The sequence below is a fragment of the Lipotes vexillifer genome, unplaced genomic scaffold (assembly GCF_000442215.2).
Source record: "Lipotes vexillifer unplaced genomic scaffold, Lipotes_vexillifer_v1.1 scaffold447, whole genome shotgun sequence".
NCBI lineage: Eukaryota > Metazoa > Chordata > Mammalia > Artiodactyla > Lipotidae > Lipotes > Lipotes vexillifer.
In genome coordinates, this window is record NW_006786302.1 from 2,370,362 (window position 1) to 2,386,070 (window position 15,709).

The 15,709-nt window shown below is 41.3% G+C and overlaps 1 protein-coding gene across 1 annotated transcript in view; it reads left to right on the forward strand.

Annotated features, from left to right (window-relative positions):
• LAMA1 (laminin subunit alpha 1) overlaps positions 1–15,709 on the forward strand; it is a 153,529-nt gene that overhangs the window by 1,054 nt on the left and 136,766 nt on the right. The window contains exons 2-3 of the mRNA XM_007458457.1: positions 13,027–13,197; positions 13,391–13,503. Of these exons, the coding sequence (XP_007458519.1) occupies positions 13,027–13,197; positions 13,391–13,503 (284 nt within the window). The remainder of the gene's footprint in view (positions 1–13,026; positions 13,198–13,390; positions 13,504–15,709) is intronic.

Consider the following 15,709-nt stretch of genomic DNA (forward strand, 5'->3'; position numbering starts at 1 on the left):
CAGGCTCCGGACGCGCAGGCTCAGCGGCCATGGCTCACGGGCCCAGCCGCTCCGCGGCATGTGGGATCCTCCCGAAACGGGACACGAACCCGCGTCTCCTGCATCGGTAGGCGGACTCTCAAGCACTGCGCCACCAGGGAAGCCCCGGAGTTACATTTTTATATAGAGTTTTTGTTTAAAGGAACTCTACCTGCCTGCCTTTGGAGGACATTGTTTAAGTGGGGAACAGCTGTTGTCCTCCAGGCATTTTGGGCTAAGCCAGCCTGGTCTTCTCAGGAACAGAACAAAGGCATACAGAATTTATGTCACAGATGGATTTTTGTGTGATGAAAATCACTTATTACTGAATGAAAGAATGGCCTATTCTCTTTAGAAATATGAGCATAACATCTAGTGTGCCTTTAGTAGTTTCCAACCTTGTTGGTTTAGTTTTAATCATTAAAATTGACTAAGTTAAGATGTGCCTTGTTTCCTGTGGTCAAACATTCCCTGAAAATTTGTGCGTAAGACAGTTTTCTGTAAATGAAGCAATTTCAAATTCAATATTCAAATAATTCTGAAATAATATTTGAAGGAAACAGATAGATTTTCAGTGTATATTTCTGGACCCTCTTTTGTTCTTTTGATCCACGTGTCTGTCCCTGTGCTAACATCACACTGTCTGGATTCCTTTGGCTTTGTAATAAATTTTGAACTGGGTGATTTAAGCCATTCCACAATTCACTTTTGCTAAATTGCTTTGATAGTTCTAGGCCCTTTGCATTTCCATTAGTATCAGCTTGTCAATTTCAACAAAAGAGCCAGCTGGGATTTTGATAGGAATTAGATTGAATCTGTAGATCAGTGTGGGGAGAAGTGCTGTCTAATAATATTGAGTCTTCCTGTCTATGGATAAGAAACCTGTCTTCATTCATTTAGATATTATTTAATTTCTCTCAGAAATGTTACACAGTTTTCAGTGTATTGGTCTTGAATTTCCTTTGTTAAATCTTTTCTTAACTATTTTATTCTTTTTCAATAAAAAAAGCCTGGGAAGTATGGAGAGCCGATCTGGTCCTTCTTTGATGCCCATGTGCCCAGGATCCCCTGTTAAGTGTTTGGCTGGTCTAGCCATCTGTATCTTCCCCTACTAGGATGGCAACCTCAGCTAGCCGAACTACAGGGTTTCCCCATTTGTTTTCTACTGAGTTTACAACTTTGTCAGCATCACGGAGCATCTGTTTCCACTCTCTGCTCCAAATCAAGTCAGCTGTCCATCTCCAGCACTAAAGCTGCTGGTTTTCAGGGCTCACCCTGCCCTGGAAGCGGGGGTGAGTATGGAGTAGACCCAGGCAGAAAGCTGCTCTCTCTCTCACAGTCTGACCTGAAACCCTAGCAGCCTTTCATAAAGAAAAGCTTCGCAACTTGTTGTTTGTTAGTTTCAGAATCCTGAAATGGTTGTTTCTGAAAATTTTGTTCAGTTATATAACTGTTTTTGTCAATCTCTTTACTTACCAGAAGTCCCACTAAAATATTTTAATTTATATAAATATCTTGACTACCATGAAATTCTCTTTATGAGATTCTATTTCTGTTGTTCGTGATTCTGTTAACAATCCACTAATTTTACTAATAGCCCATTTTAAATATTTTCCTCACTAATTAGCAAAGTATTGGTGTTGATGGAGACAGAGAACATTATGGGGAGTGCGCCGACCCTGGACAGTCTTCCTTATTGGAATATGCCCTGACCACCCCAAGAGATGCATCATTGATTTTAATACCAGCAGCAAATGGGTAGTTTAACCTAAGTAACACACACACACACACACACACACACACACACACACACACACACACACGATATCACATGCACCAAGTCACTGTCTTTATATTGAAGTTTCTTAAGTTACTTTCAGATACTGTACTAGTTACCGTTTATGTTTAGAGGATGCTCATCTTGAGTCAATCAGTTTAGATCCTCGGTTTCAAGACACTCAAGTCGGGGAGGGCTCTGGAAATTGCAACCCCCAGGAGGGAACAATTGCCACACTCACAGAAGTTCTGGACTGGCCAGTGGGGAACCAATCTCAGAGGTTGAAAGAAGGGCTGACATCCTCCTGTAAACAAATTAGGCTCCTAACCATGCCAGCTTGTCCAGTGTAAAGGGCAGAAGATTGGAGAGTCAGCAAGGGGAGGTCTGTGCTGAGGTGCTGCGAGGGGGAGGGGCAAGTCTGGAAAGTGCCACTTAGGACTAAAACAGAGAACTCACCGTTCACAGTCCATTGGTTGAAGATGTGTACTTTGCTCAAAGTGGGGGACGTATATGTGAATCCTAATGCAGTGTGCAGGAAAGACAGGCTATTTGGTTTTTACTGGTTTGTTTGAAAAGAAAATGTATTAAAGAAGATGTATATGAAACGAGGACCTACTATATAGCACAGGGAACTATATTCAGTATCTTATAATAACCTATAATGGAAAAGAATCTGAAAAAGAATACACACACACACATATATAAAACTGAATCACTTTGCTGTACGCCTGAAACATTGTAAATCAGCTATACTTCAATTTAAAAAATAAAAAGAGAAGTTGTATGTAAATGTGGCCTGTTTGAGAGTCACCTATTCATGCGGTCCAGGCTGGGTTCTGATTCACTACTAATGTGTGGAAATAGACTAAATTTTCCCTATTATCATAATGAAAATATAGGGAAAAATTCAGGAAATGAAAGAAAAATAATATTAGAAATCTTAATATGATGGGGGCGGAGGGCTCAAGGGCACTGCTGTGTCCTTGACCTTTCCCAAGTCTCTCCAGCTGTTTTCCTCGCTAGGATGGGGAGACGGCCCCACCTTCTGAGGATGGCCCTGGTTTTGCTCAGAGGCTCTTTTGAAAACGCTTCCTCTCCTCTGTCACCTAGACCTGGACCATGTCCCGGAAGCTCAAAGGCAAGGTCCCAGAGCAGCCAGGGGATGGATGCCATGCTGTCCCCTCTGGCCCACCCCACCCCCATGTGTAAAGCCCCCTCCAGGCCTCTGTGAAAAGACATCAGGTCAGAATACCAGCACCATCAGGACAGGACAGGCTGAAAGGGCTGGGTCTCTGTCAGCAATAGGCAGCACAGGTACATAGCCTTCTTTAAAATTTAACGTCATCGAAGCATTTCACCATGTCTTCAATAGCATCATTTTCAACATGGATGAACCAGCCAGTGGCAGCATCACTCGAGTCGAACAGGACTGAGGAATCAAAACACTGGTTTGCTTTAATAGATTGTCCTGGTTGATGCTCAGGTGACCTTGTTTGTATGTTACATCTTTAATTTTGGAGGCCTTGACCTTTTTTCCCTCTTTACAATAAGCCAAAAAACTTTGTTTTAACCAAAGTCCCGAATTCCCTCTAAAAATAATTGCCCAAGGTCTCCAAAACATAAATGCAGGATGGGGAATCTGGAGTTCTGGTTAAATAGTGACAGAAGACTCTGGAGGAAGTGTGATCTTACTCATGAGTCTGATGAACTTTGTGCCATGGCTCAGCTGAATTGGCCAACCCCAGAGACTTAGAGCTGGAAAAAAACCCAAGAGACGATTTCATCTGCTGAAGTCAGAGTAGCAGCCCCAGGGAGATACTTAACCAGGAAGTAACTCAGCTCCAGCCCTGCCCTGCAGAATCAGAATCTGCATTTGTAACAAGATCTCCAGCTGATTTGATAAAAGTTTGAGAAGCTCTGCTCCAGCCCTCTCTTTGCCCAGTTGAGCACGGAATGACTTTCGTAAATCTTGTGCCTAGTTCAGTTATAAGGATCAAATCTGTGGATGCCAAGGGTCATTTTCTATTAATTCAACCTTAGGTCATGTTCACTTTTCTCATAGCACCGTTTTCATGTTGTGTGTCCCTGTCACCAGGAACTAGAGCATCTTTTCCGTCTTCACCCAGATTGCGCTGTGCTTGCAGGTGGGTTTGGGGAAACGTGGAAGGGCCTGCATCTATCCAAGTGAAACTTATACTGGATTTATTTTAGCCACTGTTGAGATTCCACTCATTCCAGGACCCAGTGTGTTCACTTCCCATGTGTGTGATGCCTTGTTCTATTGTTATCCACATGGGGATTAATCATATCGAACAAGGGAGTGCTGGGCACGTGGGGTGGAAAACCAGAATAGTGTTTGGAAATAGTTTTGGGGGAAAGTATACACCTCCCGCTTTCCGCCTGAGAATGTGCCTGTATGGGGGATGGGCCTCTTCTGCTTTCCTTGGGACATCGGGTCATGGGGAGAGTCTGGATCACTGGCAGAGACAGCCAGCAAGCTGCTGTGACAGAGGGAAGAACTAGGTGTCTGCAGTATGACAGGGCCAAAAGAAGAGGGGTTTAAACCAGAGAGAAGGGTCCTTGTTTACAAAAGCTACCATGAGGTCCAGTAAACTGCAGGTGAACTGCACGCTGGGGATGGAGACCTTGACGAGGGCATTTTGAGTGATTTAAAGGAGAATCCCAACTGAAGTTGAGTGAAGAGCCAGCGTGAGGCCAAGAACTGAAGAGAGTGATCACGATTCTCATATACATCCTTGACTTAGTAATAGCTCTAAAAAAATAGACAGATTATCCCATTAAGTGTATGTATCTAGATAAAGAAGCAGCCCAATCTCAGAAAAAACAACGGTACTAGAACTCAGAAAGTACAGTGTTATCAACCCCAGTGAGAATGATACCAAGATAATGTGACTCTGGACTTTTGATTGGGGTGTTTACTCTAATTGTCAAATGTGTTTGTCTGTTGTTGGTCTCTGAGGTGGAAGATACTGCAAATGCTTTCAGGGTTTGTAAGCTGTCCCTCTCAGTATGTTCTGGAATAAATGGAGCTGTAATCTGGTGGATCCAGCCTCCTTGGGGTCATTGTCCTGGTGTTAGAGGCGGTAATGCATCGGGCATCTCGAATGCCAAGTGATCCAATGAGAGGTCCATGGATGCTCATGAGGACAGTCAGTCCCTGACTGACGCTTTCACAAGGCATATCCAGAACCAACTACATAATTTTAAGAGCTGGTGCAAAATGAAAATGTGGGCCCCCTTGTTTACATTATGAGAAATTTCAAGACAGTGTCAACAGGGCTGTAAACCAAGGGCGACTGCACACCCATGAAGTGGCCTTGGGTACGTCCCTAAAGAGCATGCCAAAGCTTTAAAGCATAAGCAAGTAAAATTTATATAATGGAGCACAGAAGTGGCAGAAGAAGGGGGAAGAAATAACTAAGACCTTGAAGGGTTCGTAGAAAAGTTGGTGGTTTTTGGAAGCGTTTAGCTGGTTAGAAAATGTTGAATTAATTGATGTTTTTAGGTATTTAAGCAAATGATATAAACATTGTAGACATGATAAACGATATTGATACAAGCAGAATATAACTGCATTTTCATTCAACAGAGCTGTCAATATTCCACCTAAAGGCTGCACTTGCTTTTTGATTTCCCTTTAAGCTGAGTTCCCTCCTGTAAGAATTTAGAGGAGGGAGGAGGGGCAGTGGCTTCCCAGGGTAATGGGAATAATACGAAATATCAAAATACTTATGGATGTTGAGGTGCTTTTGCGCTTTGCCTGTGTGCTATAGTGATTTCGATCCTGTAGAGCTTTTTAATTGTTGTCCTTAAATTTCAGTTTTGTGGCAACAAAAGAGAAAACCTCTTGATGGATGAATTGTAGTTATGGTCTCTGCAACTAAACTTGGGTATTGAGTCAAAACCCGCAGTGTCATCAAATATAAGCATTAAGGAACCTTTGTGGCAGGAGGAGGCGGTCTTGATAAGGTGTTAGTTTCTACAGACAGTATTCAGGCCTAGGTCCTCATAGCTTGTTTATCTTACAGTGAAAACCTCTATCTTTGTCAAGGACACCTCGAGCCCATTGCTATGGAAATGGTCTCTGGCAAAACCCTTCCAAGGCCTTTTGCTCACCACCCCATCTGGGTTTTCTGAGATTAAATTTCTTTTCATCTTCCCACGTGAGAAAAAAAGTCAAGGGTGTTAAATGCCAGACTCCCAGGAGCTGGGATTTGACTTCTCCCTCAAGTTCCTGTGGGGTCTTTCTCTCTCTCTCTCCCATCTTTTTTTTTTTTTTTTTTCCCACTGTGCTGGAAAGGGCCTTGGAATCCCTAGAATATTTTAAAGCTTTTTCTTTTACTAACAGCCACCAATGATTAAATTGGTTTCGTCCAAAAAACAAGTATTTGCTTTTTGGGGGCGGGGGGAGGGGCCATTCATTCTCTGTCTCAGCTGAAAGGGGTCCGCTACAGCCCACAGGGGACTCAAGTCACTTTCCTTCACAAATGCTCCCAAGTGGTAGATTTTTGAGAAATAAAATAACTGGTAAGTTTTGCAGAATTCTCATTGGAAACAGAAGCCCTGTTTGACACAAAGCAAGACAGACTTTCATCTATTTCAACTTTAGTGTCGATGTTTTATTGTTTCAACATTCTGAAAATATTGGTATTGGATAAACAAAACAAGATCATTTAGTAATGATTAAAGTGATTTTAATTTATAATAAATAACTTGAAATAGAACGTCTTTAAATGGTGTAGTTCTGTTTGGCAAAATGTTGGTTGTAGGTTTCTTGTGGGAAAGAAACAGGAATAAGGAATCCCTTATTGTCAGAAGCCGCTGTCAGTGGCTGATCAATCAGAAGTAAAAGTGGGAAAACAGTTTCATTGATAATATTTTTCAAATACACCTACTTCATAATATACAGGTATATTTGTATTGTTTTCTGGGAAAAAATGTTTGAGCTAAGATGAATTGTGCCACAGCTTGTAAAGAGCCTCCTGAACATATCTTAGGGGTTGGGATGCATTACTGTAAGTAATTTCAGTTTAAACGTTCCTCTGTCTCCACCCCTCTCTCCTTTCATGTGTGGTCCTTAGCATCCACAGAGAGTGTGCCCTGAAAATACGCTCGTGTGCCAAATGTGGGAAATCAGATGATAACCTACATCTCATGAGGGTGATTGTATTCCCTGGGAGAGAGGGACAGTTTTCATTAGTTTCCTCAAGGCATCTCGTCTTCTGGTCCTGCAACCTGGCTGGCATTAAGGGCTCATTTTCCACTTAGGGCCCCTGAGCTGGAGGCAGCTGCTTCTCCAGGCCGCCTGGTCAGGTGGCTGAGGACTTCACCTGAGCAGGGCATTAACTCCTGCCTTGGTCCAAACCCCTCTCACCTTCACAATCCACCTGGATCCTCCTGGCTGCCCTTGTCCAGGGATGAGCTAGGTTCCTGGCAGAGGAGGTGGGAAAGCAGACGTACAGAGTCACCTATGCCATGAACTCCTGGCTCCCAGCACTGTAGCCGAAGTGCTTTCCCTGGCTGGGTGCTTGACCTTTTGGCGCCAGTGGACCCCTTTGGCAAAGCTCACAGACCTATTCTCAGCATGGTTTTAATGCAAGGAGAATACAAAGAAAGCCAAATGTGTTAAACGATAGTGCTACCCTGCATGGCTAGTCCCTTCTTATTTTTGAGGCAGCTGCTCAAATGTCACCCCAGAGATGCCTTCCCTGTCAGCTTACAGAAAAATGAGAGGAGGGGATTGCTGTTCACAAATGGACATTTAACTTGGATCCAGCTACACAGTGTTGCAAAGGCAACAACAGAAAGAATAATAAGAAGGAAAAGAGGAGAGGGAGGGCCGGAGGGTGAGGTGGGATGCGTGAGTCGGGGGAACGCTCCTGCTCAGCCTTCTGTGCAGGGACCCCCTGCCTTGGAGGAGGGTGGGGTGACCCAAGGGTCTGAGTTTCCTCCACGCCTGTTTCGTGACGCACAGCTTCCTGGGCTGCATGGTTCTTCTCTTTAAAGGTAGATCCTTGTCGTACTTGGTGACCCTTAAATGCAAACCAACTACTTGGTCTGAAACTTAATCAGAGATACAGAGACTCCAATAGATTAAATATAACCATGAAAGTCTAATTATATTTGTATTAGTGATATCCACTGATGATATGAAAATAATCATAGCAATTATTTATTGAGCCCTTCATACATTGTATTAGGCCCTTTATGACACAATCTCATTTAATGCTCAAAAACATTCCCAGGCATAGTGCCTCTCATTACACAGACAAGGAGACTCAGAGGGGAAGCCCTCAGCAGGCAACTGGTAGACCCGGAATTCAAGCCAAGGGCTTTCTGACTCAGAATCCCACATGCTCACTTCTTACCCAAAGCTGCTGTTACAGGCACTAGTGATTCTAATAGAGGTGATAGTAAACCCATGATTAGAATGGACAGTCCATTTTAAGCCTGGACACCTCCAGGTTAGATATTAAATATGCCATTAAAAATGATCTGAACATATTTCCCCAGATCCTTTACCTTAGAATTGCAAATCATTTTCTTTTCAGAATATCACTATGACCCTGAGTATGGATTAGACAAATATAACATTTGGTAGAACCCCAAAATTTTTTTTTCCAAAAAAGAAAAAGAAAACTCATTAGAAAAAGCTCATGCTTCTCTTACACCCAAAATGCATTAAGGCCACGAACGGTTGGCCCCGAATCATTTGAGAAATATTGATAAAGAAATTGCTGCAGTGAGCCTTGCACCTTGGCGCTAGTCAGTATTTTAGATACCCTATTTTTAAGATAGCAAAAATATTTTTTGCTGGGAAAAAGCCCAGAAACTTTTAAAAACAAATTATTCAATGTGGAAAGTATCTCAGCTAAAAACTGCGCTAATCATGTGTAGTAGCATTTTTTTGCCCTCAGTTTCATGGTAGTTTTCACCTACTATTAATGAGGGAGTTTCCAGCAGATGAAAGTGGTCCTAAAATGCATTTAAGAAGGCCAAGTGGACCCAGACTGTGAATAAAGGGTTTTAAAAAGGAAAATAAACTACTGGCGAGTGAGAAGGAATTTATTTCATGCTCGATGGAGTTTGGTGTCATGAAGTCTTTAGCTACTGGTTAAGTATAGAGGTGGAAAAATGATTCCATTGTGTGTCCCAAATGGGGGCAAAAGTACAAATCACAGTTAACACTAACTAAAGTAAATAATGTCTCTCAACAAAAATGTATAGTCGTCTAATATATTAAGTGCATGGCCAAGTGATGGGAAACTGTGTCACATGTGCCTGCTGCAGACCTCGTTCTGCCTTTGATTTTTATGTATAAAGCCGAACTTTTGTTCTTGGCAGGTTCTTGATCCCAGTGCCCCTTCTGACCCTTTGATTTCCTATTTCTCCTCCTATGTGAAGCTCACGTTAGTTGCCCTTTATTGAAATATTTCAGTAGTCTTTGAAAAGGTTCAGCAACCTGAATTCTTCAAACATGCTTCCTCCAGTACAAATTTCCAACTTTCTTTCATATTCTAGCAGCTGTGGTCATATGCATATAGAATAATAATAATTATTCTAGAACTATGAAGTGAGAGCAAATGTAATAGGTAAGGAATAATTTTTAGTGAATTTTTTTTCCAAATATGAGCTTATCTGAGAAGAAAGATTTAGTTTTAGTGAAAGGCAACCCTATAGATTTTAGAAATTAGTCAGTTCAAGGTGTTTCTACACAACCATGCTAACGAAGGGACTTATCTTTCTTTTTATTAAAAGTGTTTTTAGAATACCAGCCAGGTAAAGAGGTATGGAAGTGCTTTAAAACCTGTCTAGTGTAAGACCTACCTGATTCCTACAATTGAGATATTATTCACCAAAGTTATGTTATGTTCACAAGGTTTAAACTTCTTTTTCTCAGTGACTCAGAGCACAGGCTCCTGAGTAAAGAGGCAGGTGCCCTCCTGACCCCTGCCCCCTTCACCCTCCACCTCCTCAATAACTCAAGGCCCTTGCAGGTCGGGGTGGGGGGAGCTCCGGGCAGGAAGTGGGCTGTTCTCTTGATGTCCAGCAACTGGAGGGGGAGAAAAAAAGAGAAAGTGGGAACATTTTTTTAGTTAACTGGTAAAGGATTTGTTGATAGAGAAATGCATTGTTAAATTAGTTCCTGTGACCTTTTTTCTTCTCCTTGCTTGGCTAGTCTGTGAGAAGGGAAGGGGTAGAGTTGATTGCACTGCAAATCGAAATGCATAGACGTGATCCAGAGCCCGGAAAACACCACTGCAGCTATTTGGATGTAACACCACAGTTATTAAAATTAATATTTACCTCGGTACCAAACAATAAATATCAGCTCCTCCCGCCATGTAAGTACGACTCCCAAGAATTACATGTCGCTTTAGGAACTAGATCATTGCCTAAAATGTAAGTGTCTAACTACTGGTTGAGAAAAATAATAATTTGGGGACCTGCATAATTAAATGTAAGGGTGCATCTATTTTTTCATAAAGCCTTTTTAATTGACAAAGAAATCCCTTTAAAAGAATATGATAAAAATGACCAACTTTAAGTTAAAAACAAAAAAATACACAACATATTAAAACTTTATATGATGTAAGTCCGTGTTATGTTTCAAAATTAAGAGTAATGCTCTAGAATACAATATTCCATAACTATTTTCTATTGAAAGGCTAAGGGTCTATTGATTTGAGTAGGGCCATTCTCCTAGGATAGAACTGCTAATAGGTAGCTCTGTTTTATGTGGAAAGCCTTTGGAAGACTACCTAATAAGTTATTTTTTTTGTCTATTTATATTCCTTTTTATTTTGACTGAACCATAAGTTATTTTTTTAATAGTTGCATGGTGAGTTTTTTTTAATATAGAAACTCATAAAATAACCATTTTTATTTTATAATTTAAATTATTAAAATATTTGTAATAGAAAAGTTTGGGAACTCCCTGGCGGTTCAGTGGTTAGGACTCCGCGTTCTCACTGCTGAGGGCCTGGGTTCAACTGCTGGTTGGGGAACTAAGATCCCATATCCCACAAGCCATGAGGCGTGGCCAAAGGGGGAAAAAAAAAAAAGAAAAGGTCATTGAAAATATTAAGCAGTACCTAAAAAATAAAAATTAAATACATGAATTCCTTCTAGATTACTAAAATTATATTGTGCTTTTTCAAATTTCACTGGAAAAGAAATATTTTAGAGATAATATTGACTCTATGCCCTTTATAAAGAAAAGTTTATCTTCTGTGACCTTGAGTCAAGTTCTGGTAAATTAGAGGAAGCCCACTTAACTGAAACCCCTCCTTCTCACACTACCTGAGTTCACAACATCCATTCGTGAAGAACACCTCTTCTGTATCACCTGCCCCATCCTTTCTAGAACTTTATAGAATCTTCACTGCTATGATCCTCTTTACCAAGATAAAGTCAAATCTCTAAAGAACCCAATGGAGTTATTTTTCTCACAGTCATCCAACGGTTGTTTTCTGAACAGTTTGCATCAGCTGCTTAAAGATAAAAATCTCTGGAGACAAAGAGATTATACAAAGGCAGAGATTCATACTGACTTGAAGAGAATTTTGAAAACTGGTTCTTTGTATTCTAATGTTTTCTTCACCAAAACAAACAGGCAGTAAGGAAAGCAAAGAGAGAGAAATCCTAGATAATCATAGGAAAGACCTCGTAAATACTAGCAGAGGCACCTGGAACAAAGTGAACACAGGATGGATGTCCTAAGTGAAAGTTGCTTGAATTTCAGGGGCAAATACAGGTTTTGGGTCATTTGAACCTTGTCTTAAAACCTACTTTCCCAACATTTTATTTATTATGAACATTTTCAATCAGAAAAGTGGAAAGAACTGTACAGTGAACATCTATGCTCCTACCTAGATTCTGCAACGAACATTTACCTAACTCTCTTCCTCACCTGTCCGTCCATGTACCCATCTCTACCCTTCAATCCAGATTAATTTTTTGATGCATTTCCAAGTGAGTTAAAGACCTAAGTATACTTTGCTCCTAAACTGTTCAGCATTTGCATCAATATTTTTATGACTCTTTTTTTTTTTTTAAATGTATTTATTTAATTATTTATTTATGGCTGTGTTGGGTCTTCGTTTCTGTGCATGGGCTTTCTCTAGTTGTGGCAAGTGGGGGTCACTCTTCATCGCGGTGCGCAGGCCTCTCACTATCGCGGCCTCTGTTGTTGCGGAGCACAGGCTCCAGATGCGCAGGCTCAGTAATTGTGGCTCACGGGCCCAGTTGCTCCATGGCATGTGGGATCTTCCCAGACCAGGGCTCGAACCTGTGTCCCCTGCATTGGCAGGCAGATTCTCAACCACTGCACCACCAGGGAAGCCCTTATGACTCTTTTTTAAAAAAAATTTTTTATGACTTTTATTTTTTGAGGTCACATCAACCTATAGCGGAATACACAAATCTACCCAAACCTTGTGCATTCTGTGATTTGTCACACCTGCGTGTGCCTGTGCAATGCAAACCTTTATCAGGCAGAGAATGGAGCCCAACTCCACAAAATTCCCTCCAGTCCCTTCATGGTTAGTCCGCATCCTTTGCAACTGCTGTTTGGTTTTTCCAATAGATGAGCTTTGCTTGTCCTAGAATTTCATGTAAATGAGATTGACATATATACTGCTTTCCTATAGAGCTCCCTCCACTCAGCGTGTGAACTTACCATCTTTTTCTTTCTTGTTTTTCTTTCTACTTATTATTTTATTTTTTTTAATTAATTTTTTTTTTGGCCGCACTGCGTGGCTCGTGGGATCTCAGTTCCCCAACCAGCGATTGTACCCGGGCCACGGCAGTAAAAGTGCCAAGTCCTAACTACTAGGCCACCATGGAACTCCCTTCTTTCTTTTTTTTTTTTTATTTGAAGTATAGTCGATTTACAATGTTTCAGGCGTAAAGTGATTCATTTATATATATAGATATATTCTTTTTCAGATTCTTTTCCATTATAGGTTATTCTATTATACTGAGTAGAGTTTCCTGTGCTATACAGTAGCTCCTGATTGTTTCTCTGTTTTATATACAGTAGTGTGTATCTGTTAATCCCAAATTCTTAATTCATCCCTCTCTCCTCCTTTCCCCTTTGGTAACTGTAAGTTTGCCATCTCTTTCTGATTTGCTTGCAAAGTGAGATGAAGTGATCTGACCTTTCGGTTTCAAGTGGCGGAGCTGATCTGGTGCCTTTTGACTTTCAGGGCTGTTCCCTGCCATTCTCAACCTTGCCAGCAATGCCCACATCAGCACCAACGCGACCTGTGGGGAGAAGGGGCCGGAGACATACTGCAAGCTGGTGGAGCACGTGCCCAGGAGGGCCATGCGCAACGCCCAGTGCCGGCTCTGCGACGGCAGCAGTGCCAACCCCAAAGGCAAGTGGTGCCCCCTTCGGGAGGACCCGTGGAAATGTACACCTTCCGAACTGACTACTGGAGACTTGTGTTAGGGAGCCACAGACCTGCGATCTCCTCACCGCTGTTCATTTCCACTGATTTTACAGTTTAGAAGTTAAAAAACTTAAACCAGAAGCTGAGAGCATTGCATGTTTTTGTTTTCTTTCAACAGAACGCCATCCCATATCAAATGCCATCGATGGCACGAATAACTGGTGGCAGAGTCCTAGCATCCAAAACGGGAGAGAGTACCACTGGGTCACAATCACTCTGGACTTGAGGCAGGTGGGTAAGGCCAGAGCCACTGCAGGATGCCTGTGGGTTGCTGGGTTGTAATCTCATGAGCTTCCGGAAAGTCCACTTGTTTTTTAATATGTTTACATTCTGGTCTCACTGCTTTTCCACCCGGTGAATTTAAGTGAGACACAGAAGTTGTCCTTGGTACCATTTCTTGTCACGTTTATCATGCCCAGGTATCCTTGGGGAGGTGAGTGGAGTGTTTCCACGTGGTCTGATGTTCTTAGAAGCTATGTCGGGACGCAGATCATCCATCCGCCCAGGATGCCATGCCAGGCGGTACCGAGGTGTCCACACACATTGCAGGTGGCATCACAAAACACATGCATTTCTGGCCTTTTGAGCTTGTTATCTTGCTGTTATCGCTATGCAGCTGTTGTAAAAGGGTTCTGCATAGAAAACAAAGGTTGGAAACAAAAGAGGATAGTCTTAAACCTCTGGACACTGCCTCACCCCTGTCACGCCATCTGCGAGGGCTGTGAGTACCTGGGGTTGTCGATTACTGCTGTGAGGAAGCCTTCAGCACGAGCTGGGACAGGCAGCGTTTAAATGGCTCAGACCCCACTTGCATCCCCTTGCTTTGCTTTAAGACCACATAGGAGAATGGAGAGAAACATGATACGGGCTCTGGCTGCTCCAAATACTTCTGGGAAAGGGAAGGAGAAGGAAAGAAATCTGAGTGGAAAGGATGAAAAAGAAAGGTGGCAGCTATTGTCAAATTTCTGATTTCAGTTCTCCAGAAAAGTGACAGCATAGCCTTCTTATTTATGTCCATTCCGTTTCTCTTGGGTTAGAACTCATCACTGTCGTGTGAAGTATCCTTGAAAGAAACAACTAGTTGAAATGTGCACTGTAGGATGGAAATAGGAATTTTGGAGACCTCATGATGAAGAGTCATAATTCTTAGAATAAGTGATCATTAAAAAATATGTAGGATTTTAAGTAGAAAACGAGACAATACTGTGTCTGTTCGTGTACAACTTTTGAGCTCTAATCGTAACAGTAAATGAGGTGGTAAAATGTAAAGTTCAGAAGACATTTTTAAAGTTCAGGTTCGTAGTATCAACGTAAGTGAAATAATACTTCTGGGTGTTTCCAGCCACGAATCCTGAATTAATATGTCATGCCTTTGTATTTTCAAATCTGCCTGAAGGAAGAGAGAAAAAAGCCCCTTTTTGCCCTGGTTTTGGTTTTTGTTTCAGTGGTAAGGATGCTTCTGCAGGAAATGTTGGTTTTCTCATCATCTTTTCAATGTATTTTCCTTCTTTAAGGGAAAAACTACAACATTTTCATCATTACAAATGCGATACTACGTGAGTTTGGCCAAATTAACAGCTGGACATTTTACGAATAGACTTCAAATCCATGTTCAACTGTTGTTTATTTTGCAATTTGTCAATTTTGACTTCTCCTAACAGGAGATCTTTTTGCTGTAAGTTGGACTGAATCAGCTTGAGGAATTCGGGGGCCTCACTTTTAGGTCTTTAAGGCATATTCAAACACAAGCATACACACAGAATTATAAGCTTCTAAGTACTTTCTAGTGTTTTTACATAAGCTTCTAAATTGAGATTATTTAAAATAACAAAATACTCAGAATTTTCTTTACCTTTTACACAACGTAAAGTTTCTACCGTGCTTTCAGTTTAAAAAAAGAGCAATATGATTATCGCTGAGCAAACATTTATCAGATATTTATTTATTGAGTCTTTTTATTGTGAAAATGTTTGAATATGTAGAAAACAGTATTATTGTGACACACACATACCCACCCCCGAGATTCAGGAATTTTTAAGCAGTTTGTCACATTTGTTTCATCTTGGGAACACTTTCCAAGTGAATTGCAGTCATGGTGACATTGGACCAATACAAGATTTTTTGTATCTTCAGAAAATAGGACATTTGTTCTGAATAGGCACCAGGCCATTAGCTAACAAAACTAACAGTAATTTCCTAGTAACTATTTCTCCACCCATATCCAGTTGTCCCAATTTAGCCACTGATGTCTTTTATAGCTTTTATTTTTCTTTTTCAAACCAGGATCAGTAAGGAACACTCATTGCATTTGATGCCTGTTATGTGCTTGTTAAATCTCTTCTAATCTGAATTGTCCTCTCTTACGTTTTTAAAAATGATATTCAATTTTTGAATAGATGAGGCCAGTTGTAGAATATCCTACATTCTGGATTTGTCT